The following is a 25,917-nucleotide window of genomic DNA, read 5'->3' on the forward strand; positions in this document are numbered from 1 at the left end:
GCACCTTAGAGAACAACTTATTTTGTGTCATGACTACCATCTCATGCAGCATACCTACCTGGGAGTAAGTGCTATGGAATGTAATCGTGCTTTACTTCCTTCTACATAGGTTCTACATGCAAGACATACTGAGCTATAAATAACAATTGTGCTTCAGTCAGCTGAAATGCAACTTTTAGCTTTTAATTAAAAATGAACAATCTTACAAAGGAATGTTACCATTTAAACTAGCTTCCTGCTAATCCAAGAAAATGATAGAAATATCTAGCCTCTGTTTGATTCATTTCCACCCTTGGGTCTTTTTTATTTCTCTCTGTGCCATTGTAAGCTTTACGGGCCCAAAGAGAAAATTAGGCCCATCAGTGGAGCAGTTTAAAGAAGCTCCCACTCCGGCTCATGCAGCTGAGAAGTGGGTGGTTCAAGAAAGCCCGCTTCTCAGCTGATCAAGCCCCCTGCCTCCAGCTTGAAGGTCCCTCAGCGGGGGCTTCATTAAACTGCCCCACTGAGGCGCGGCAGCCGCACACGCTTCAGCGGAGCAATATAAAGAAGCCTCCTTCCTATGCAGTCCCTCTGGGATATGAGGGCCAGAGCTCAATGGCGGTTTTACCCAGTGCTTATTGCAGGTGAAGCAGCCATTGCTGTCTGGCCCTCATACCGGTCCCAGCCCATGTATGGATACAACGCCCAGGGCTAGTGTACACCACAACCACTCACACATCACAACCACACAAGTGCCCTCACAATTAAGATTAGAAAAAGCATTTTAGTTCTTTCCAAACCTGATTTGGGAGGTAGGAGTGATCCTCCTGAAGAGCGATTAATTTTCCCTCCCCAGCTGCAATCTTGAGGAAGATCTCCCCCGCGCGCACACACCAATTAGGCTTGGGGAAAAACCTTCTCTAGAAGCCAAGTTTTCACCCTAATTGGGGTGCAGAGGGGCTACAACTGGGGACCATAAAACCATTGTTAAGACATCTGTCGAACAAGCAGGCCGAGGGATGGGGGGAATGACTGAAGAGAAATGGAGCAGAGTTGGAATCCTTTGCTCACATAGGACTTGATCTTGCCCCTGGTGTTACTCCTATGAAAAAGGTGTTAACAAGAATCCAAACACTTTCTTAGTGGAGTATTTCAGATGGCTGCTGCCTCTGTCTTTCCCAAATCTCAGAATAAGATTCCAGTTTGGCAGCCAATCGCAACACATCACCAGGAGTATATAAGCTTTGGCAAGGGAACACCACTCATACATCATGCTAGGACTCTCTCTGTCCAGAAACACATGACTATACAAGTATGAACTTGATAAAAAGGTGCTTTGTGCAAACAACAAACCACCAAGGAAGATAGGAAGGGTAGATGGATAACTCTTGTGCTCTCAGACCCTTTACAGGTACTCTGCTTCCGAACTCCAGACACACACATGCACCAGGAATCCCAAATCCACTGCAGCAACTGGAAGCTGAAGGACAAGCCACCCTACATAGGTAATCTGGGTGGGTGGTGGGTAACCAGGGATTTGGTGGTCTATTCCTTAAACTCTGACTCCTGAGCATCCTCCATCTGTTCCTTATAAGCATCCCAAAATGTGCAGAGATTTCCTCTCCTACCCTAGAACGGAGTTTTTCAACCTTTTTAGGTCCATGGCTCCCTTGACCAACAACATTCTTTTTGCAGCACCGCTCTGAGACTCAGAAGCCCAGTTATGTCACCCCTTGCCTGCAGAGCTGGCAGCCCCTCACCCGTTTTCGAACACCCTCCCTTGTGGAGTGTTCCCTCAGCCTCCTCTTCTCCCCTCTCCTTGGGAGTCCTCTGGGCAGCCCAATTGATCCCCCTGCCCAAAGGAGAGGGGCCTCCTCACACTGCCCCACAGGGGCCTGGGAAGCACCCCCTGGCCAGCCCCAGAGGCACCATTCAGCTGGGGAGTTTGTAGCCAGAGCTGTTGCAACAAACAGCTGTAGCAGCCTTTGGGAGGCAGAGATATGAGAGGGCACCAGAGGAGGGAGGGGCAGAGGCCAGTGTTGCCCATGGCACCCCTGACCATCATTCAAGGTACCCCAGGGTGCTAGAGCACGGTGGTTGAAAACCACTGCCCTAGACAGAATGTCTAATCTGGATAAAAGATTGGATAACACTGGAAAGAACAGACATTTTAGACCTTGAGAGTCATTGTAACAGATTTGGATGGCACGCCTTTCTCGGTTATAATAAAGCTAAAGTGCATAGCGGATTTACTAGTTACATTCTCAGAAATGCTCTATTTAAAGTCTGGACTAGATATCAACCTCTTATTGGAGCCACAAACTCCATGGTGGATATCACCGTTGGAAGCACATGCTGTTAAAAAATTGAACATGCAGAGACATTGGGCCTCATATAGGCAGTTAATAACAGAAGACCAAGGCCAATTAAAGTTAAAACCAGACAGGGAGATAAGGCAAAATTTATCTGACTGGCTCCAATACCATCAGCTGAATAGCGTTTTCCAATCAGATATTAAAAGAGATTTTGGCAAAGAAGATTCAAAATTCCAATTGATAGTATTTTTAAAAAACCACACGAAACCTTTATCCAAAATGTATGATTTCCTATTGGAGTGAGACATGAAGGATGAACAAGTAAAGGAGGCTCAGATAAAATGGGCCCAAGACATTGGCAGAACTATATATTTAGAACAGTGGGAGAGGCTATGGCAAGTGGATATTAATTTCACAGCCTGCTACTGTATCAAAGAAAACTTTATTAAAATGTTCTTTAAATGGTACATGACACCAGCCAAGCTCACAAAAATTTACAAATTAAAATCTATTTTATGTTGGAAAGGCGGAAAGTCTGCTGGAGATGTGAAAAGATTAAAACCTTCTGGGGCATAATACATGATGAATTAAAAAAAATTGGTCAGGATCTCCATAGGAAAAAACCCCGAGGCATAATAGGGAGTGATATCCCACAGAATAAGAAAATAAATTTTTTATATGCCACAGTAGCCGCCAGAATAGTTCTAGCCAGCAAATGGAAAGACAAGACAGTATCCTCTAAAGAAGAATGGATTTATAAACTAAGTGAATACATAGAGTTGGCAGAATTAACAGCAATTATAAGATCTCAAACAAATCAAAATTTAAAATCAGAATGGAAATGCTTTGAAGAATACATGGAAAAATGCTGCTCTGAAAAGAATATGTTAATATGCATAGAATAAACGTGTAAAGTGGATATGTGAATATAAATATATGGTTAGCAAGTATAGATTACGTATGTAAGTATGTAAAGTAAAGATGAAAATAAAATCAGAAAGGGTTGTAAGAGATAAAGATGAAGATTTTTAGAAGAAAGACGATCTGTGATGGAGGGAGGTGACGGGGATGGGTAAGGTGTCTTGCTTTAGTTTGTATAGGTAGCATATGTGCTTCTATGTGTATTTGTGGTATCTGTACGTCTTTGTTCATATATATTTTCCCCCTCAATAAAATATTAAAAAGAAAACCACTGCCCTAGATTATAGGAAGAGTCTAAACTGACTGGAGAATCTTCCCTTACCTAATAGGTTATAAGACTGTCCAAATCCCAGTGAGCTCTCATCATGCGCTGGAAAAAGCAAATAGTTATAATTATTATTTGTACTCCACCCATCTGGCTGGGTTTCCCCAGCCACTCAGGGTGGCTTCCAGCACATATAGAAACATAATAAAATGTCAAACATTTAAAACTTCCTGATACAGGGCTGCCTTCAGGTATCTTCTAAAAGTTGTGTAGTTCTTTATCTCCTTGACAACTGATGGGAGGGCATTCCACAGGGATGGTGCCACTGCTGAGAAGGCCCTCTGCCTGGTTCCCTGTAACTTCTCTTCTCTCAGTGAAGGAATCGGCAGAAGACCCTCGGAGGAAGACCTCAGTGTCCTGGCTGAATGATGGGGGCAGAGATGCTCCTCCAGGTATACTGGGCCGAGGCCATTTAGGGCTTTAAAGGTCAGCAACAACACTATGAATAGTGCTTGGAAACGTACTAGAAGCCAGTGTAGGACCTTTAGGACTGGTGTTATATGGTCCCAGTGGCTACTCTCAATCACCAGTCTAGCTGCCACATTCTGGATTAGTTGTAGTTTCTGAGTCACCTTCAAAGATAGCCCCACATAGAACTCATTGCAGTAGTCCAAGCAAGAGATAACCAGAGAATGCATCACTCTGGCGAGACAGTCTGGTGAGTAGTGTCTCATGTCGGATGGAGCTGGTAGACAGCTGCCCTGGACACAGAATTAACCTGTTCTTCCATGGACAGCTGTGAGTCCCGAATGACTCCCAGGCTGCACACCTGGTCCACACCCACCTGCCCCACAAAGGGAAGTGCAACCAACTTCAATAAAAGCCAAGCAATCCCCTCCACCTTTTCTTAATGCTAGCAAAACTTGTAATGTGTTCTCCCTTGCAGGATCAGAACCAGGTTACATTGAAGCAGAACAGTCGCAGGAGAGAGACACTCTACATTTGATGAGTAAGTACTTTGCCCAGAACAATGTTATATCCAATGGGTCTTTTCAAATACTGACGCCAGCAGAGTTAAAGAGGTGAGAGCATTCTTGTTTGAAGAAAAAGGACATAGGCAGTGGCATCTAGAATAAAAAGACTATTAAGTGTTGGCACCGTTTCTCATTTACTCATTACCCTGGGTCACAGCTAACGTCTTGTAACACCTTGCCTATGTTTCTCTTGTCTCCTCAGGCAATCCAGCAACCATCCTGCATACACAGAAGCAAGAATGCTCTTCGCAGATCATGACATGCAGACCACAAGGGATGTCTACAGCTTCAGCAACCGCCAGTGAGAAAGCAGCTTTTTTCTCTAGAGTTGCTACCATTTTGCTCCTACAGGTTTTTGTGCCTTTGAAAGCTGAATGACAGGCAGTGTGGCAAACAGGTGCAGCTGCACTCGGAGAAGTCTGCACCAGTGAACCCCTCTGGCTGTTAACAATGTTTTCGAAGGTAGAGGACTCCTGTGAAAACAAAAATATGGCAACCCCCGCTCTGTGGTACTGTCAGGCCTCACTCCACAACTGATATTGTTCAACAAAATCTGTGACTGAATTGCTTTTCTTATGGTGGCTAAGCAGTTAGGGAAGCCTCTCCCCTTATTGGTCACCTCAGATGTCTTTAGAGGACATACAATGGAAGGGATCATCCACAACAGCCCACCTGGGTTGAATGTCTGTATCTTGCCTATGTTTGTGCCTTCTGTGTGTCATTAATGGGTGGACATCATGAGCACTGGCATAGCAGGATCATAAAACTGGCCTGCACAAGAAGCCAGAAGAACAGATGCTACACTGTAAGATACAGTGGGCCCTCTGGATACGAATTAAATTAGTTCTGGGGGTCCATCCGCAACCCGAAAAGTCTGTAGGCAGAGGTGCTGCTTCTGCACATGGCGAAACCTGGAAGTATACACTTCCGGGTTCACCACGTTCGTAACCCAAAAGTTATGTATCCAGAGTGGTATGTAACTATAGGGTCCACTGTATTAAAATAAGATGTAAGAAATAAAACATTTTAAAACCATGGTTCTGTTTAGTCACTTGACCAATTAAACTGATGAGAGATCCCTCTGTTTCCTTCACTAGCTTCTGTTGCAGTTCTGCTTGTCTTTTTAATTGACCAAACTGGATACTTTTGTTTAAAACATAATAAAGACACTATGCCACTGAAAGGTAACTTCTAACAAAAACAAAAAACCTTTTGTAATGGAATTCTGTTTTTCTCTCCCCCCCTTATCTGAAATACAACTTTGGAAGAATGCTGTACAAATGTCAAGAGAGGGAACAGTATTGGAGAATTTGCAGATGTGGAAGAAATATCGCAGTGTGGAGAACATCTTCTAGATTTTAATATGGTAAGCTTTGCAAATATTTCGCAATAGCCAGCGCAACTGGAAATCAGTTCTAAGAGGAGATTCCCCATTTCAGAGGTTTGCCTCTCAGTTTGTGGAGAGGGGCAGGGAGAAATAAGGCTTGCAGAAGTGTTCATATGAGTAGAGTGCCTGAAGAGGGCAGGCACTGGAGGTTGCAGAGGAGCAGTTGCTGACTTTCCTTTTCAGACAGCTTTTCACATCATGTTGAATCCTCTGATAGATGTGATGGGCCCCAGAGGGTGCAGTGAGAAGTGGGGAGAATGAAAGTCCCTATTGTGTGTATGTAACTCTCTTTGGATCTCAGTCAAAATGTGTAATCATAGTGCAGTAACACTGAGATTTAGCTTTTCTGTATATAGGATTACCATACAGTGGTACCTTGGTTCTCAAACGTAATCTGTTCCAGAAGTCCGTTTGACTTCCGAAACATTCGAAAACCAAGGCGCAGCTTCTGATTGGCGCAGGCACCCCAGAAACAATAGCCGACAACCGCATCAGATGTTTGGCTTCCAAAAAGGTTTGAAAAGTGGAACACACACTTCTGAGTTTTTGGCTTTCAGGAGCCGAAATGTTTGAGTACCAAGGCGTTCTAGAACCAAGGTTCCACTCTACAATGTTTGAATGTTTATTTACTAAGGGAAATTTTATATTCTCTCTTGCAAAGCTGTATTCTATATTTAAATTTCTTAAATCTATAGGTTTCTTCTGTACATGAAGCAAGGTGTGCAGATCCCAGAAGTTCTGAAACAAAATCAAATGGCATTAGGAAAAAGCTATACTCCAGTGACAGCCCCAGCTCTGAAGGCACAGCATCAGAAGGTGGAAACGGATGGGCAGATCCTTGTGAAGAGCTTTTCTCTCGAACTCAGCTATAAAAACTGCAGAGTAAAAAAAGTATGGTTTAAGAATAGCATGAGATGGAAAACTCTTCCTGAAGGTCTGTGACTCAGCAATGAATTGATTTTCCCTTTGGGTTAATGGATTCAGAAGTGTATTTATCTTTCTCTTCTTGATATTTTATTTTCAATAGTTGGGAACATTGTCCCATTGAAGGCTTTTTTTCTCTCCCTCCAAACTGCTAGTTCCTTAGCCATTTGGACCTAGATTAGATTGTGTTGTCAAATCAAGAATGGATGTGCATGTGATTTGTCATGGTAGTATCACTGCTCTTTTGCATCTTAGCTGCAGTTATTTTTCTTTTTAACTGTAGCCTTATCAGTATTACTATCTAACTAGCATTGCAGTGTCCACAGCTATTCAGATATTTTATCTTTTGGCTTTTAAGATTTGGGAGATAAATACTTAACACTGTAATCTATCAGTGCCTTTCTGAATGTGAGAGGACAACATGTGTGGCTTGTCCAGTCTTTAAGATCTTCTAACTTTGGAGTAGGAAAACTAGGGCTGTGCTTTAGAGACTTTCAGAAACTGTGTTTTCTATTCTAGGATCTCTCCTCTTAACTCGCATATAAACTAACACAGTTGAAACTATTGTTTGTTCTTGCTAACTGAAGAAGCCAAGGATTTTTTCAGGCCTGGGAAAGAAACACTATTTTTTTTCCTCTTCTTCCTTCCCCCTCATTTCTTCTCTGTTCATCTCTTTCAGGGCTCAGTACTGTAAAGCAGATGATTAAAAACAAAATGACACTATGTCCTGATTCCCAAGCACACTTACTTCAATGGTACTTAGGTGTAAGTGTAGTTTGGGTTGCACTGTTAAACCCAATGGATAAATTTAATGGATGATGAGCTTTTTCACAAGCTGCAAAGATTTTGCTTGAATAACTAAAATAATCTTGGAATTCAGTGTTTGGTAATTTATAGGCGAAGGATTAGTGTGTCACTCAAAACAAATCCTGTGGCTCCTGCAGTTGGCTACTATTGTGGTTCTAATTTAGTAAATCTTGTAGCGATCTTTGTGTCCTGAGAGAATGTTAGGAGTAAGTTGTGTGTTGTGGGTGGGAGTGGGGAACGTGATGACGACTTACATGTGTGATTGCAGTAGTGATTGTTGCTTTATGTGACCTGCTCTTAAAGTTTATTTTAACATAGTCAATGCATCTGTCAAGTTGTAACTGTGCAAGACTATCAACTCCTTGTGCTACTAACGTATTATGCAAATCATAAGAGCCAGGAGGAGCAATATTGGTTTGTACCATTTCATAGTTTTTAAAAAAAGATCTATACAATAGCAGCATGTTTAAGACATCAGAAAGTGCAGAAAGTTTACTATTGACTTGAAAATGCTAAGCCATTACTTTTGATAGGCAAGAAACTCCTAACAATTATAGTTGTTTCAAATATTAAGCTGAACTGGCTTTGAAATTTTTATTCTGTGCTAGTGAGCTGAACTAAATTTGAGTTTTGTTGCCTTTTCTTAATTGATAGTAAATGACTTAAGATCTAGGGTATCAACACCTTGTAAGATTGCATGTATCCTTTCTGTTGAAACTTACTCCATTGGCTTGGTTTGTACTTTCCAGGGAAATGTTATTAATAACTGCTTTTAAGCTACATTATTTTAGCATTCATACAACAAATCTTTAGAGTGTTTGGGTTTTTTTCTTATTTGAGATTCGGGATAAGTTTTTATATATTTACTTTCTTCTGGAGCTTCCTTAAAAAAAGTTGTATAGCACATGCACTGAGAATATTGTCTGTCAACATGAAAGCAAAAAGAGCGAGACTGATAAATCATAATGATTAACTAAACTAGTAAGTCATTATTACAATAAGAAATGACCAAATGGAAATATTGCAGTGGGCGAGAAGAACCCACACTTTTTAAAACTCAGCTTATTTAGGTAGATCTCAGTGAAAGGGTTGTTGGTTACATTATGATTTAATATTTTAACACCTTTGAAAATGTACATGTTTCATGTGTGGGCAATAACAAATAATATTTATTTGTTCCATAATTGAATGGAGAAAATTCTGAAGCTTTCCAGGGAGGAGGTTGATGTGTGAGTTTGTGTTTTGTTTTTTTGCAAGGATAATTTAAAAGTGGAGATGCTGAGATGCACTGTGGTCTGAGGCGCATTGCATATCCATAGCACTGAAGGATCAGTTTTTTCATTCCTGGGCTGAATTTGTTTCTACTTTTTTGCTTCAAGTGGTTGTATTGTTCTGATTTCACATACACCAGAGTAACTGAATTTGTTTTTTGTGGAGTTACTTAACACCAAATAAAAAGATAAAAGGACAGCTTTGTTGGTTTGTCTGTTGTTATAATCAATGTACAAAATTCCCACTCGCTATGAGAAGCAAGGTTATATAGGTTGAGAGCTCCTGGGCTTGTCTGTGGTGGGACATATCCCTGTGTTGGATTAAAAGGTCAGACTGCAGCAATTTTCTTGAAGGTGAGACAAAGGATGCAGGCACGACCCTCCCACCCAAAGAGAGAACTCTTAACAGCCTATGTTGAAACAAAGTCTTTGGACAGGGAAGTTACAGATAGGTAGCCGTGTTGGTCTGCCATAGTCAAAACAAAAAAAATTCCTTCCAGTAGCACCTTAAAGACCAACTAAGTCAGTTCTTGGTATGAGCTTTCGTGTGCATGCACACTTCTTCAGATACACTGAAACAGAAGGGTCTGGAAACTTCTGTTGGTCTTTAAGGTGCTACTGGAAGGAATTTTTTTTGTTTGGACAGGGAAGACAACCTAAGGCCCAGGGGCTGGATGCGGCCCAATTGCCTTCTAAATCTGGCCCACGGACGGTCCAGGAATCAGCTTGTTTTTACATGAGTAGAATGTGTGCTTTTATTTAAAATGCATCTCTGCGTTATTTGTGGGGCATAGGAATTGGTTCATTTCCCCCACAAAAAATATTGTCCGGCCCCCCGCAAGGTCTGAGGCACAGTGGACTGGCTCACGGCCGAAAAAGGTCACTGGCCCCTGTCTTAGGATAACCTAGACACAGAGCTGAATACAGCACTCAAAAATGGTGCCTGCTTCTCTTCCCAAAATGCCCAGGCCAACAGAGGAACAAGACCTTTAAGTATACAGTGGTACCTCAGGTTAAGAACTTAATTCATTCCGGAGGTCTGTTCTTAACCTGAAACTGTTCTTAACCTGAAGCACCACTTTAGCTAATGGGGCCTCCCGCTGCTGCCGCGCCACCAGAGCACAATTTCTGTTCTCATCCTGAAGCAAAGTTCTTTACCCGAGGTGCTATTTCTGGGTTAGCGGAGTCTGTAACCTGAAGCGTCTGTAACCCGAGGTACCACTGTACAAGAATTTACTAAGGAATTCTAACAGCTTACCAAGAAGTCAACAGCCAAATGGGACAAAAATTTCTGAAACCTTTTGAGTAGGGGTGGCCTCTATCTGGTTTTCAACATTACAGTATATCACTAAGCTATATCACATGTATATCACAATATCTGAAATAAGGATGGAGCTATGTAGAGGCATTGGCTGGTTTTACGGTTTTTGCCACATGGTGATTTGCATGCGTGTGCATCCACCCACATACCATGATTCACAATATATTGCCAGGTCAAAAATTATGAAAAGGATATCACGATATGGACTTCAAACCAGTTTTGGATCATATATTGCCTATCCCTACTTTTAAGGGCCCGTGTGGTGTAGTGGTTAAGAGTGGTAGTCTCGTAATCTGGGGAACCGGGTTCGCATCCCCGCTCCTCCACATGCAGCTGCTGGGTGACCTTGGGCCAGTCACACTTCTCTGAAGTCTCTCAGCCTCATTCACCTCACAGAGTGTTTGTTGTGGGGGAGGAAGGGAAAGGAGAATGTTAGCCGCTTTGAGACTCCTTCGGGTAGTGATCAAGCGGGATATCAAATCCAAACTCTCCAAACTCCTTTTAAGTAGCAAATAGTTACTTGAAACACTAAAATAGAAAATATATTGCTACAATTGCTATTTATGCTACAGACTGGGACAGTATTAGATTAAAGCCTTGAAATGGTGGTGGGAATTTTTGACATAGCATGTGCACAGGGTTGTTCCCGAGTCACAAGATAAAACACTTGCTCAAGACGTAGTGATCAATTTTACATGTTACGTGTAGAAAGGGGATATAATGTGGCACCTGTGAAGCATACATGAACTGTCAATGGTCAACCAGTGCTTGTCTTGCAAAACCTGTCACCTGAAACCCTGAAGCATCATCAAGAACTGAAACTAGTGGCCATCAAACTGGCAGAAAAATAAATCATTTACACCCCTTTAAATTGATGATCCAAAAAAGTGGCACACTGCATCAAATTTAAAAGAGCTACCTGAAAGTTGTAAGTTGAACAACAAAGATGGAGATCAGGAGGAAGAATGATTGCCGCACTGTGGACCCAGAGGTCACCAAACATTTTAGACCAGTGGACACATGTTAAATTTTGAGAGCGCTCTGGGCACCACTCACAAAATGGCTGCCATGGGGCATGGGTGGTAGGCAGGAAATATTTGGGAATGCCTTGGTGGCTGAAATGAGGCAGAAATTACAGCCTCTGAGACTTAAAAGGAGACTCTGAGGAAGGTGAGCAGGATTTTAAATCTGATTTAACTGATAGCCTCCTTCTAGTGAAATTTAAATATGCCAAAGTTAAGGAAAAGAATGGGAAACACTTATTGTATATGTGTAAAATAATGTAAATAAATTGATACATTGGCAGGCTTATACAGCACACTTGCAATCAGCAAAAAGTTGGATAACAGTAGAAGAAGAATTGATGAAGTATGTGTATGGAAATGCAGAACGAGGAACCAGAAGAGGGAATGGAGGGAAGTCATGAGGTCTAAAGAACCTCAAAGATAAGGTTTTGAAATGTTTTTGTGAATGGGGATGGGGGTTGTTTTTTGTAAATTGTGGAAATTAATTGTGGAAAAACCAATAAAAAATTACATAAAAAAGGATGATTTTAAGCCCCCCTTGGAATATCCTGGGGGGCTTAAACCATGGGACCATGTGGCCCCTGATTGGGAAAGACTGATTTACTTGGTCACTAAGAACCTTCTGCATTCTGGGTGTCATCGATCAACATCTTTCAGGCACAACACACACAACCCTCAGAAACCTTACACACCTGAGCAATAGGTCTAGCATCCATGAAGCTCTCCACCCACACAAGGCAGATTTTTCTAAAGACTTTTAAAAAGTTTTTTTTAACCAAGCATCTGGCTCTCCCTTCCATGCACTTGAACTGTTGTGTACCATGGCAGGCACTGGATGACTTGCTGCTATTAGCATTATCCATGTTTTTATCCTATTCTTTAGCCAAGACAGACTCCTACAGCAACTTACAAATAAATATTGACCTCGTAATGTTACACAAAATAATTTATTGCTATGTAAATTTGTGTAGGATTGCTGCTGAAGGACAGCCATTTTGTGGTGGCACACCAACACTTCATGAAAATCCCAAGCCCACCCATGTGTCCAAAGATAAGGAACCCTTGCAAAATCCCACCAGTGGGCCTTTTCCCCCTTTGGTCCTGTACCCACTGCAAAGGTTTGTTACCCACCACACTGCTTGGTGTATATGTGCAGAAGGCAGCAGTTGGCCCAGAAAGAGGATGTGGAGAATCTAAAGAGTTGATTGAAAATATGTTCACATCAAGGCACTGATAGTTTCAAGTTGTTACTTTTTGCAAGTAATTAAACTAAGCACAACTATCAGTTGGTGAAAACTTTTAACTGGCAGTTGGAAGCCAGTTGGACAAATTGATTTGGTTTTAAAGCACTGTTATCTTCTGGAAAGAGGAACAATATCTGGAACAAAGATTCTAAGGACAAACAACTAATTGCTATTTAATGTAATATTTTATAGTGCACACTCTACTTTGCTCTTTTTGACATTTAAAATAAAGTTTAAAGCGGTAGAAAAGATGTCACCCCTCTGATTTTCTTCTTTACCCCTTTGCAAGTAAGGGAGATCGCAGCATGATGGCGTTTCAGTACCTCCAGCCTTTCATTCAGCATTTCAGCAGCAGTTACCTTCTCTTCAAAGTCCCTTAACAGCAGCGTATTCCCAAGTAAGCCGCACTTCTGGTACAGCCTCTGATTGTCCATTCGCAATTTGTCCCTAGCCTGTTTAGTCTTTGTTAGAATCTCTCTCCTTTGGGCCACTAAAGCCTCAACTGCCATTAGTTGAGACCTTTGGCCATGATTCTCTGCTTCCACAAACTGCAGTTTTTCCTTCACTTGAGTAAGAATTTGCACTGTGTTGGTTATCTTTTTCCGGAGCTTCATAAGCTCCTCATTGCGCTCTTCAATCTTTTCATTGTAGGTTTGGTTCTCTATTTTCAGTTGCTCAAAATCTATTAAGTGCAGACCTTCTGCTAACTCTTCCATGGCTTTTAAACTTGCATCAAGCTTTTGGATCCTGTGTTTCAGCTTTATATTTTCCAGTCGAACCTAACATGATAAAAACTGAAGTGAGTCTACAGATATCCTACCCAAGTTGTGCAAATGCAAGGATCACCTCTACCACACGACTTCCCCCACCCCTGTCTCTTCCACATACAGCTCTCATTTCCCCCAAATCTGTTCCAGGGAATTTAAGGAAACCCCAGAGCAGGTAGGAGAGGCATGGTGGAAAGTTAAAATGTTAAAAATGGAAATTACAACATGCACAAATATACATTTCCTACAAAAAGAGAGAAAACCCTTGCTGGGATGGAACCATAGGCTTAGTGCTACTTAGAGTACAACCCAAAGGATTTAACTCGAAGCAGATTTGAAGAACTCGAGGAATGGAATAGAAGCAGCCACAATTCCCCTATTGACTGTATGTGGAACAGTTGACTTGGGGTGAAACTCTTCCAGGTGAGAAACTATTATGGGAGGTGATTGGAGTTGGAATAGGAACTGTCGGGAGCTTATGTGAACTCTGGATCAGTCTTTACCAGCTGTAACACCTATGAATAAACCTCAATAAAATTGACTTTTAAAATAGTTCAGACTACAAGATGCTCAGGAAGTTGCCGCTTACTTTTTTATCACCATAAGTTTCTATCTATAATAAGCCTAAGCACATGAGATGAAAAGAACTACATAGGATTTCCTTGTTTACCCGTGGCCCTATAATTGTCTACAATGGTACCTCGGTTTACGAACTTAATCTCTTCATGAAGTCCGTTCTTAAACCAAATCCATTCTTAAACCGAGGCGCGCTTTCCCTAATGAGTCCTCCTGCTGCTGGTGCCCTGCTACCGTTCGGCTTCTGTTTGTAGACCGAGGTAAAGTTTGCAAACCGGAACACTACTTCTGGTTTTGCGGAGTTTGTAAACCAAATAGTTCATTAAAGGGCTGTTCATAAACTGAGGTACCACTGTACTATTACTATCAGGGTTTACAACTTGGTTTTGGTATCGTTGCTCTTACATGGGTAGCCAATGTTGTGCCCTCCACATGTTGATGGACTATGAGTCCCATCAGCCCAAACCGTTGGTTATGCTGTCTGAGGCTGATGAGGGGACACCATATTGCCTTATCCCTCCTCCACTGGAACAGGAATGCAGAAGCAGTTTTAAAGCATGGAAGGGGAGGGCAAATATTAACTGTGCATCACACCCGAATTAATAAACTGCCTAAGCTGATAAGACCCTAACTTCCAGGGGAGAATTAACTAGCTGCACCACAGTCTCCTGCCAGTGAGGTGGCTGGAGGGGGCCGAGGAGTTTGTTTGGGTGAGGGGGAGAAGCAGGTCTAATCCATGGCTGGACTGTCTGGGCAGACTTCTCCGGTCAGCTCTCACCTCCGTCATCTCCCTTTCCTTGCTCTGCTCCCTGGCCTGGATCTGGCCCACTCTGTCGACAGCGGCTTGCTTGCTCCCCAGCCGGCGCCCCACCGTGTACACGGCCACCTCCATCTTGAGGGCCTGGTGGGCCTTCCAGGCGCTCTCGACCTTGGCCAGCTTCTGGCTGCAGGAGAGGCGGGCCTCGTCGATCTGCTTCTGGAACCAGGCGGCCTCGTCGGCCTGCTGGGTGCGCAGCTCCTCCAGCATGGCCAGGTAGCGGCTGTAGCGCTGCTCCTTGTCCGAGATGTGCTGCTCCAGCTCCTGCCGGACGCGCTCCTTGCTCTTGGCCTTGTTCAGCAGCTCGCTCAGCTTGCTCTGCAGCTTGGCGTTGTAGTGCTGCAGGCGCGCCCGCTCCAGCACCAGCTGCCGGTACTGCTCGGCCAGCTCCTGCCGCCGGAGCTGCTCCTCGGCCCGGCGCCGCTCGCGCTGCTCCTCCGTCTCCTCGGCCGGCGCCGCCGCCGCCTCCTCGGCCTCCCAGCTCCCGGCGCTGCTGCCCACCTCCAGCGACAGCCCGCTGGGCCGCCTCAGCTCCAGGTCCCGCAGGCTCAGGCTGATGCGGCGCCCCAGCTCCACGCCCGTCTGCAGCGGAGGCGGCTCCAGCAGCTCTCCCGCCGCGAAGGTGGCCTCGCTGGGCAGCGCCACCGACACCGAGGGCGCCTCCTGGGTCTCCGCGTCAGGCGGGGCCCCTTCCTCCGCCTCCCCCTCGCCGCCGCCCTCCTTCTCCGCCTCCCCCTCCAGCCCCCCTCCCACGGAGCCCGCGCCCTCCTGCTCCGCCCCCGCGGAGGCCTCGCTCGCTTCCTCCGGGCCGGGCGCCTCTTCCGAGCCCGGCTCCTGCGGCTCCCCTTCGCCCGCCGGCTCAGCCTCCGCCGCCGCCTCCTCCGCGCCCGGCTCGGCCTCGGCCCTGTCCGCCGGCGCAGGCTCCTGGGGGCCCGAGGCGGGCGCTTCCTCCGGGCCCTCGGCCTCCCCCGGGGGCGCCTCCGCGGGTTCAGGGGGCGCCTCCGGGGGCTCCGGCGGGGGCAGCGGGGCCTCGGCAGCCGCCTCCATGGTCTCCGTCTCCTCCATGGCTTCCCCGGCTCCGCGCAGCGGCGTCTCCGCGTCTCCACAGCAACCGCTCTGTGGGCGGGCACGGCGGTTGCCAGGGGAAACGCGGACCAAGCTGCGAAACTCGATTGGCCGCTCTCGCCTGGGCCACGCCCACCGGCCTCTCGGAGCTGCTGATAGGCGAAGGGGAGAGCCGCTCAACCGGCGGGGCGAGAGGAAGCGCGACGCCGAGCCTCGAAGCTCGATTGGCCGCGCCGGCCTTGGGCGCCGATAGGCGGAGGTGGCCAGGCGGGGGCGGGGCCCGCCCAGCCTCTTCCCCGGCGCAGTCTCCCCACGTCAGCTGTGCGCCGGCCTCCCTCCCCCCTTTTTGTTTTCCCGAGGGCGGGGGAAGCAAGATGGCGGAGCTGGGCAAGAAGTACTGCGTGTATTGCCTGGCCGAAGTGAGCTCCCTGCGCTTCCGCTGCACCGAGTGCGCCGACATCGAGCTGTGCCCGGAGTGCTTCTCGGCGGGCGCGGAGATCGGGCCTCACCGGCGCTGGCACGGCTACCAGCTGGTGGACGGCGGGCGCTTCACGCTCTGGGGCGCCGAGGCCGAGGGCGGCTGGAGCAGCCGCGAAGAGCAGCTCCTGCTGGACGCCATCGAGCAGTTCGGCTTCGGCAACTGGGTGAGGGAGAGGGCGCTCCCCCCCTCGGGGCTCCGGCCCTCCCCGCCCTCGCGGGAGGGGCTCTTCTCGCGTTCCCTGGGCGCCCCCCCCCCGCCTCATTCGCGTCCCGGGCCATTCACCCCTTTGCCATGCTTTCTGTGGCCAAGAATTTAAAAATTTCCAAAGATGGCTTAAATATCATTAGAAAATGCCATTACTTGTCAGCTGATTAGGACTTCATCTGTCACTATGTTATGACTGGTGGGCTGAGTAATTTTCAGCCATCTCAAGAGGGTCCTGGCGGCAGTTTGAGAACCCAAGAAAAAAGGCACCATTGGATACATTTAATACTGTTCTTTTAGAGAGCTTCAGTTTAGTGTGCATGTATCAAGATGTGAATTTGTGGGGAAAGGAATGGATCTAACAGGAACTACTTGATCTTTGTGTGTGCATATAACAAACTATCATTGCTGTTTGGGGTAAATCCTTGGTATGAACAAGCCCTAGCATTCATTAACACTATTTATAAGTATTATAATGTGAAATATTACTCTCTAGCTTTATGAAGGAATGCCACTGCTCTTATCTAGAAATTGACATTTATTACATACTGTATAGGGGTGTGGGTGGCGCTGTGGGTTAAGCCACAGAGCCTAGCACTTGCCAATCAGAAGGTTGGTGGATCGAATCCCCACGATGGGGTGAGCTCCCGTTGCTCAATCCCTGCTCCTACCAACCTAGCAGTTTGAAGCACGTCAGTGCAAGTAGATAAATAGGTACCGCTCCGGCGGGAAGGTAAACGGCGTTTCCATGCGCTGCTCTGGTTCGCCAGAAGCGGCTTAGTCATGCTGGCCACATGACCCGGAAGCTGTACGCCGGCTCCCTCGGCCAATAAAGCGAGATGAGCGCCGCAACCCCAGAGTTGGTCACGACTGGACCTAATGGTCAGGGGTCCCTTTACCTTACATACTGTATAAGGGATAATCATATAATTTTAAAGGTCTTCATATATTTAATTTTAATTTTATTCTAGGAAGATATGGCTGCTCATGTTGGAGCATCACGAACGCCTCAGGAAGTGATGGAACACTATGTAAGCATGTATATACATGGTAACCTTGGGAAGGCCTGCATCCCTGATGTTATTCCCAACAGAGTGACTGATCACACCTGCCCAACTGGAGGCCCACTTTCACCTAGCCTGACCATGCCTCTGCCACCTCTAGATATATCAGTGGCTGAACAACAGCAGCTGGGATATATGCCACTTCGAGATGATTATGAGATTGAATATGACCAAGATGCAGAGACTCTAATCAGTGGCCTTTCAGTAAACTATGATGATGATGATGTCGAAATAGAATTAAAAAGAGCTCATGTGGACATGTATGTAAGAAAACTGAAGGAGAGACAGAGACGAAAGAACATTGCCCGTGACTACAACTTGGTCCCTGCTTTTTTAGGCAAAGACAGAAGAGATAAAGAAAAACCATCAAAACGCAAAATCACAAAAGAAGAAAAAGAGCTGCGGTTAAAATTAAGGTCTCTCTATCAGTTTATGTCTTGCAAGGAGTTTGATGATTTCTTTGAAAACTTGCACAAAGAGAAAGTACTTCGAACCAAGATTAGGGAACTACAACGATATCGGCGGAATGGTATAACAAAAATGGAAGAATCTGCAGAATATGAAGCAGCTAGACACAAACGAGAGAAAAGGAAGGAAAATAAGAATATTGGTACTTCAAAGAGGGGGAAAGAAGATGGTAAAGATGGGGAATTTGCAGCAATTGAAAACTTACCTGGCTTTGAACTGTTATCTGACCGAGAGAAAGTGCTTTGTAGCTCTATTAATCTGAGTCCAGCACGTTACGTGACTGTTAAAACTATTATCATTAAAGATCATCTCCAAAAAAGGCAGGGCATTCCATCAAAAAGTCGCCTTCCTAGTTACCTGGATAAGGTACTAAAGAAAAGGATTTTGAACTTCTTAACTGAAAGTGGTTGGATATCCAGGGATGCCTCTTGAATCTTGTTCTTTCTCCCTTGAAATAGTATGAACTAATAGTCACTTCACTTGCTTATCCTTTTCTTAAAACCTAGGATTATCTTGTAAAAGCTTAAAATCCTAAAGTGAACTGGATTCTTCTGTATTGAATCATGCAAATGCTAGATCGTACTTTGCGACCCAGACAGCTTCCTTGAGAAGAGGAAATTGCTTTTAAAATAATTGTGGGATATGTGACTCACTTATCTTTGACTAGTATAGCAAATGTGGCAGTAGTTACTGAGATCCACCTCTGCTGTAGAAGCTATTTGTGTGGAGAGGGGGAGACTTTCAGCTTTTTACGGACATAGTGCAGAGTGAAGCTGCAGTCCTCTGTACACTTACTTGGGGAGTAAATCTGACTGAATTCAGAGGAACTTGCTGTTGAGTAAACTTGAATAGGATTGGGGTGCACGTGTCTTTTACTAAATCCTAGGTACTAAACTTCAAAAGCACAGAGAAATTAAGATTTTTAGTGAAGATCCTTAGCTATAAGCTATGGTTCATTGCCAAAACAATATATTTTGCTGCAACAGTAGAAGAGCATAATGAATGCAATTCAAGAGGGCATTAAAGGGTACCTGCTCACTTGCTTGAGTGTACACATGGCAATTTTAAGAGTAGACTGGCTTCGCCAGCTAGCTGAATATAAACCTATGACTTGTCTTTGGCAAGTAACTGGCATTGTGATTCTGAATGTAGTGGTTAGCCAGCAGCTCTACATGACACTATTTCTGTGACTAAAGACACAGAGTGAAGAATCTTTGCATGCACAAAGGTTTTCTCTGGATTCATGTAGAAATCTCATACACACACATCCGTTACATGGCGATAGGCACTACCTGCCTGGCTCAGTAGAATCCACTGTCACAATATGTGCTTATGGGAAGTTTGCACCACTTGAAACTATGACAGCTGGGTGGGATCTTAACAGGTTCCTTGGTTTTTCAGTCTTGGGCAAGAAGCAAAAATATTGAGGCTTTCTAAGCTGCTGCCTGGATTACAAATTATGCAGGCAGGCCTGATTTAGGCCAAATTGCCTCTTAATGGAGCAGGTAGCATAGTTATCAAAAGAGTAAGCTTGAAAAGGGTCGTGTCAAATGCAAATGCTCATTTATCAGCTGTTGGGACAAAGTATAACTTTGCTGTTACCACAATCCAGTCTGGGATAGCTCAGTCTGGAGAGCATGAAACTTCATTTGCCTCATGTTGGGCAAAAGGTTCCTGCACTGCAGGGGGTTGAACCAGATGACCTTCATGGTCTCTCTCAGTTCTCCAATTCTAGGGCAGTTGACTGTGTGCCCAGGGGCCTTGTCCTTTATACAAACTTATGAAGTGGGGCTGTGGCTAAAGAACGGCTTCCTGTATGGTGTAGATGGAAAAAGTTTTTTTAAAAGCACTTCTGCAAGCTCTCCTGTCCACATCAAAGGCTTCATTGGCTTGTGGTGATAATGCCTAGGGCTAAAGGGATGCTTCTGGCCTGCTAAACCATCTCTGGGCCTTGAAAACACTGATCTTCATGTGCAGCTCTACCATAAGTAGGTTTCCCCACCAGCTTCCTTGATGACCGGGGTTTACTAACACAGTTACAGAATCTTAACTATTCGGGATTACAGATTATTCCTCAAACTCCTGTGAATTCAGAGTTGATATACACCTTACACAAAATTCTGAATTGTCCCACTTTATAAACCACACCAGCTGGTGGATTCAATTTTAAATGTGTCACCTCCCCCTAGTGCAATGAATAACACATCAGAGGGAGGCATAGCACAAACCTGTCACTGATACGTGGCTCCTTACACATCCAGTGTTCAGAAAGGACATGGCATTTGCTATCTCATTCTACTGCACCTATAGATCCATTTATCTGCTGTTGCATGTGCTGGTGTTTAACCCCTACTCTTTTTCAGCTGTATACATGGGTAGCTCGGCAGCTCTTGCACATTCCACTTTCCAGCCACTAATGGACTAGAAATAGCACAAAGGTCACTGAGGAAACAATAGTGTTCTTTTTCAGTTTGTTATCTTCTGATTGACAAAGCAAAGGTTTTCTCTCATTTTATATGTGACTTTAAATTATGATACTTTGTTTTTGACAATAAGTCTACTCTGGTCAGAAACTATGCAGTGTTTTATGGTCAATGCACTGTTCCATCCAGAGGTCAGTCCAATAGGACTGAAGCACAACTAACCCTAAGTAATGACAGACATGTTTTGTTATTCCTGCCCTTCAAAAAACTGGTAAACTTTGTTAACATGAGTGCCACTATCTAAATGTATTTATTTAGCTCTAGTGCCATAACTGTAGCTTCCTGAATGTTAATACATCTGCTAGACAAGGTTGATGTAAGCCTTATATTTCATTGGCAGCCCTTTTAATGTTGCTTAAGAGGAGCAACTGGTGCTAAGTATAACTTATTTGATAATCTGAACAATTTTTAAATGTGTTAATATTTATTACACTTCTGCAAAGGTCTTTACAGTGTGGCATTTTCACATTCATGCAAAGCCTCTTAGCAAAACTATAGTGAATAAATACTTTAATATAACTAATGTTTCATTAAAATTATTTAAGGGTGACTGAAATCTAATAGAGAAATATGGGCATGTAAGGAACCACAGTGGCACTGTGGTCTAAACCACAGAACCTAGGGCTCGCCAATCAGAAGGTTGGTGGTTCGAATCTCCGCGACAGTGAGCTCCCGTTGTTCGGTCCCAGCTCCTGCCCACCTAGCAGTTTGAAAGCACGTCAAAGTGCAAGTAGATAAATAGGTACCACTCTGGCAGGAAGGTAAACAGTGTTTCGGTGCGCTGCTCTGGTATGTCAGAAGTGGCTTAGTCATGCTGGCCACATGTCTGCAAACAAACGCCGGCTCCCTCGGCCTATAGAACAAGATGAGCGTGCAACCCCAGAGTCAGGGGTACCTTTAAGGAACACATAATTATTTATTAGCTTTTAACAGTTAAAAGAAACATTGAGATTTTAATGCTTATTGTGGGTGGAAACCTCAGCTGCAGGGGCCAAATGCAACTCCAGGCCTTCACATTCAGGTCTCAAGACTGCCCAGGCTACACCTCACCAATATTATACTACACACCCTTGTGTTTTTTTTCTAGGTGGAATGTGTTTTTGAACTTGGAGGATGCCTCTTGCAAGCCAGAAGAGGTGGATGCTATATCCAGCAAAGTTATCCCATTAGCACAAGGACTTCCACCTATCCAATGAGATTTCCTTTCCTCATGGGCCTCTGAATCTGCTGAGGAGAGGAAGGAGTCCTATTGTGCAGACACAAGCCTTTAACTAATGGTACAACTTTGTAGGATAAAATCCCTGACCTTTTCATGGCTTAGAATGCAGCCTATAATACAAAGGCTGTTCTAATCATTTCTACCTCGGACTATACCTACATTTTGGCTCTGGATGTACCTACTATTAGCATGTGCTTCCCTGAATATCACCCACAAGGGAATGGAACCCATGGAAAAAGTGCTCTGACAGAAATAGTTCAGGAAAGACATCAGACATACTTTTCACAGGCATGTGTCAAGTTAACACTCTTAGGCCAGTTCACAATTTGAAGGGAAAGGATGTTACAATTGTCAATTCATTTCTTGCCACTCTCTTTTCTAATCGGATGCAGCATAAAGTATCCGTGCACATGAGAGGCAAATCATTTTTAAGCAATATATACTACTACATAGGTGCTATTACTCTATGCTATATATTTCCTTTTCCATACATGATGTTGGCAGGACTCCATAATTTCATTCACCATGGGAACTGCTGAGCCAGTTTCTAGAGAGCACAATTCCCAGGCTTCTGACCAATGCAGGAGAAATGGTAATCTTCACGCTCCATATAGTTGAGAAGCCTATATTCTGGCTGTGCAGTTGTGACTTGTGGGAAGGAGAGAGGTATGTCTACTTGTTTTTGCACATGCTAGGAACTCCAAGCAGCTGGAAAAGCTAGAAGTCCATACACATCTCCCTTCCTGTATCATCATTTGGGGCTGTATGTTTTCATGTTTAAAAGTAGAGGCTATGCTCCATTATAGTTGCGGGTAATCTATCACATATTACAGCTAGCCCTAGATGGGCATTCCCATTCATATACAAAGACGCATTCAGTCTTTGTGATCATCATCATGTGCAAAAGTTATCGTAAAGAACAAGTAGCATATAACAATAGTGAGCAGCTTCAAGAGGTTTTCACAACAGTTTCAAGCATGGATTTGTATGTCTGGAGTTCAGCAGAACTTTGGAAACCACAGTTGGCTGTGAGGAGGAATTTTTGCAGATGCATCTGGGAGTAGAGTATGACATGAGTGTCAACTAAAGGACAAATTAAAAGCATGGCAATATCTAATCTGACATTTAAAAGGCCTGTCAATGCACAAATCTGAGTTCTGTTGTTTTTTTTTATTAAAAAAAACCACAACAGCAGCTAATTAAGACAAGAGCCCTGCTGAGTCAGACCAAGGTAAAGGTAAAGGTACCCCTGCCCGTACGGGCCAGTCTTGACAGACTCTGGGGTTGTGCGCCCATCTCACTTAAGAGGCCAGGGACCAGCGCTGTCCGGAGACACTTCCGGGTCACGTGGCCAGCGTGACATCGCTGCTCTGGCGAGCCAGAGCCGCACACGGAAACGCCGTTTACCTTCCCGCTGGTAAGCGGTCCCTATTTATCTACTTGCACCCGGAGGTGCTTTTGAACTGCTAGGTTGGCAGGCGCTGGGACCGAGCAGCGGGAGCGCACCCCGCCGCAGGGATTCGAACCGCCGACCTTTCGATCGGCAAGTCCTAGGCGCTGAGGCTTTAACCCACAGCGCCACCTGCGTCAGACCAAAGGCCCATCTAATTCAGCATGTTGTTTTCAGAGTGACCAAGCAGGCCATACACTTTCCCGACTTTGTGGTTCCCAGCAACTGGTATAGAAGCATACTGCACCCAACGATGATCATACATAGCCATCAAGGCTAGTAGCAATTGATAGCTCCATCCTCCATGGATTTGTCTAGTCCTGTTTTAAAGCCATCCAAGTTGGTGACCATCACTCTATCTTGTGGCAGCAAACTGCAAACTAAGCTGTTGTGAAGAAGTACTTTTGTCTGCCCTGAATGTGTATGTCAGGTAAGCTTGACTTGGCTTTTAGTTTTGGCTAACTGTTTCAGCTTCATTATATGACCCTGGATCTAGAAAAAGGAAGAAAATCCTCTCCTGATCCACTTTCTCTGGGTGATGCACAATCTCACACACCTCTGTCATGCCCTCACCCTTACTTGCCTTTTCTTACTAAACAGCCTCAGATGTCATAACATTTCCTCAAAGGATGGGCAGTTGATCATTTTGGTTGCCCTTTTCTAGCTCTGCACTGTCCTTTTTTAGGTGAGGCAGTAAGAATTGCACACAGTACTCTAAATGTGGTCACCTCATAAATTATTATATTGGCAGTCCCTTTCCTAAAGATGCCCAAGACTGAATTCAATTCACAGCTGCCACGAATTGAGTTCAATGAGCTATCTATTGCAACCCCTAGATCTCTTTCCTAGTTAGCCAGTTCAGACCTCAACCTCATATATGCAAAATTAGGATTTTATTTTTGCCCCATTGTGCATCACTTTAAACTTGCTTACATTTAACTGAATTTGCCATATACCATAACTGTCTTTCACCTGGTTTCAGAGCTCCTCACAATCTTTTGTTGTTTTAGCCCTCCTGAACAATTCAGTATCATTAGTAAATTTGGCTTCCGCACTGCTCATCCCAACCTCCAGATCACATATGAACAAGTTAAAAAGCAAATGTCTCAACACTGATCTTTGGGGGCGGGGAGATTCCACTTTCTACATTCCTCCACTGGAAGAACTACCCACTGATTCCTAGCATGCTTCCTGTTTCTTAACTAGTTACTGAACCGTAAGATAACCTTTCCTATTCCATGACTGCTAAACTTACTCAGGAATCCTTGGTGAGGAACTTTGGCAAAAGCTTTTAAAAGTCCGAAGTACACAATGTCAACTAGATCACCTGGTGATTTGTTTTTATTTTTCATTTGTTAATAAGGCTTAAAACGTAAGCATCTTGTAATCATTGTTTTCCTCGATTTGTTTGCCCTACATCTCTCTGAAAACCGATGCAAATATTTCATTCAGCTTCTCTGTAGTCTCTTTTTTCTCCTTCAGCACACTTTTTACTCTCTTGTTATCCAAAGGTCTAAACACCTCCCTACCTGGTTTCTTGCTTCTGCTGCATTTTCTAAAAGCTGTGGTTAGTTTTCCAAGTTTTTAGCAATATGATTACAGTGGTACCTCGGGTTACATATGCTTCAGGTTACATACGCTTCAGGTTACAGACTCTGCTAAGCCAGAAATAGTACCTTGGGTTAAGAACTTTGCTTCAGGATGAGTGCTCCGGAGGCGCAGCAGCAGCGGGAGGCCCCATTAATGGTGCTTCAGGTTAAGAACAGTTTCAGGTTAAGAACGGACCTCCGGAACAAATTAAGTACAAAAAAATGCACACAGATAAGGGATGCAAAAAAGAATTCAATACAGTGGTGCCTTGGGTTGAGGCACCAACTGTATTGAATTCTTTTTTGCATCCCTTATCTGCGTGCATTTTTTTGGGCAAAGTTTGTGTTCCCTCTTGTTCCTTTTTGGACTAGACGTCCACTTTCTGAAGGAAGCCGCCTTGCTTCTAACAGTTTCCTTGACATCGCTCATTAATTATACTACATTTCTCTTAGCCCGGATGGTACCTTTCCTGATAAGCAGTATGCATTGTCACACTTGTGACACACTGGATATCCCCCCACAACCCTGCTGGCTCTCCACTTGAATATCCTTTGCTGTTGTTTACTGAGGTAGTTTACTTGGGAGCTTGGGTTTTGTTAGGTCACTAAAGAGAGTGACAGAGCAATCTGTCATGACCTCTTCACTGTGTCAACCTCACACTACTGCTTAACTTGCTTTGTTACTACAGTGGTACTTCAGGTTAAGTACTTAATTCATTCCGGAGGTCCGTACTTAACCTGAAACTGTTCTTAACCTGAAGCACCACTTTAGCTAATGGGGCCTCCTGCTGCTGCCATGCCGCCAGAGCACAATTTCTGTTTTCATCCTGAAGCAAAGTTCTTAACCTGAAGCAATATTTCTGGGTTAGCAGAGTCTGTAACCTGAAGCGTATGTAACCTGAGGTACCACTGTATAACTTGATGTTTCATCACTAGAGCTCCCTCTCACTTTTGGAGCACACTCCCTCATTAGATTGTTCCAAATTTATTGCCCTGGCTAAGCTTCCCCAGCTGTTGATGCAGCCAATTAGGTAAAGTAGACCTTATTTGGAAAAAAGCACAATACAGAAAGAAATGTAGCTCAACTCGTGGGCTTAATCAATTCTCGTTAACAGGAAGAGATGAAACTATATTATCTACAGACTTTCCATCCCTAGGTTTTAGCTCCTATTAGTTTAAGATACTTGAATTAGTTTAAGATACTTGAATTAAACAAGTATGTGGTGGTACTTACCCTCTAG

The 25,917-nt window shown here is 44.3% G+C and overlaps 3 protein-coding genes and 1 long non-coding RNA gene across 11 annotated transcripts in view; 2 read left to right on the plus strand and 2 right to left on the minus strand.

The window, feature by feature from the left end:
- KIAA0232 overlaps nt 1-9,100 on the plus strand; it is a 54,142-nt gene extending 45,042 nt beyond the window's left edge. For all 7 annotated transcript variants that reach the window (XM_081917710.1, XM_081917713.1, XM_081917709.1 and 4 more), the window contains 5 exons: nt 1,380-1,484; nt 4,427-4,489; nt 4,717-4,815; nt 5,783-5,880; nt 6,597-9,100. In XM_081917710.1, coding sequence (XP_081773836.1) covers nt 1,380-1,484; nt 4,427-4,489; nt 4,717-4,815; nt 5,783-5,880; nt 6,597-6,773 — 542 coding nt within the window. In that variant the 3' untranslated portion in view covers nt 6,774-9,100. The remainder of the gene's footprint in view (nt 1-1,379; nt 1,485-4,426; nt 4,490-4,716; nt 4,816-5,782; nt 5,881-6,596) is intronic.
- A 3,559-nt stretch (nt 9,101-12,659) lies between these two features.
- Nucleotides 12,660-15,700, minus strand: CFAP184 (cilia and flagella associated protein 184; the record flags this gene model as incomplete). The annotated part of the gene is made up of 2 exons (XM_081920013.1): nt 12,660-13,272; nt 14,615-15,700. 2 exons carry the CDS (start codon nt 15,698-15,700, stop codon nt 12,727-12,729), a joined length of 1,632 nt encoding a protein of 543 aa, XP_081776139.1. The 3' UTR covers nt 12,660-12,726.
- A 345-nt stretch (nt 15,701-16,045) lies between these two features.
- TADA2B (transcriptional adaptor 2B) lies at nt 16,046-22,806 on the plus strand. Of its 2 annotated transcripts, XR_014170075.1 has the most exons (3): nt 16,046-16,362; nt 17,375-19,404; nt 19,441-22,806. XR_014170075.1 is itself a non-coding variant. In XM_081917866.1 (2 exons), the coding sequence occupies exons 1-2, from the start codon at nt 16,093-16,095 to the stop codon at nt 18,365-18,367; spliced, it is 1,263 nt and encodes a 420-aa protein (XP_081773992.1). In that variant the 5' UTR covers nt 16,046-16,092; the 3' UTR covers nt 18,368-22,806. The 2 variants fall into 2 exon arrangements, 1 of the variants encoding a protein (XP_081773992.1); XM_081917866.1 differs by having other exon boundaries at nt 17,375-22,806.
- Nucleotides 21,315-24,886, minus strand: LOC309373623. The gene is made up of 2 exons (XR_014170104.1): nt 23,220-24,886; nt 21,315-22,853 (listed from the first exon to the last, which is right to left on the minus strand). It is a non-coding gene; the product is annotated as an uncharacterized lncRNA (long non-coding RNA).
- Nucleotides 24,887-25,917: the final 1,031 nt, after the last annotated feature.

The sequence above is a fragment of the Podarcis melisellensis genome, assembly GCF_964234715.1.
Source record: "Podarcis melisellensis genome assembly, chromosome: 7".
Taxonomy (NCBI): Eukaryota; Metazoa; Chordata; class Lepidosauria; order Squamata; family Lacertidae; genus Podarcis; species Podarcis melisellensis.

Excerpts from the sequence above, each read along its gene's own strand:
- TADA2B (XM_081917866.1), top strand. The coding sequence starts at position 16,093 with ATGGCGGAGCTGGGCAAGAAGTACTGCGTGTATTGCCTGGCCGAAGTG. Across the intron at positions 16,363-17,374 it reads AGTTCGGCTTCGGCAACTGG|GAAGATATGGCTGCTCATGT; the intron begins GTGAGGGAGAGG and ends ATTTTATTCTAG.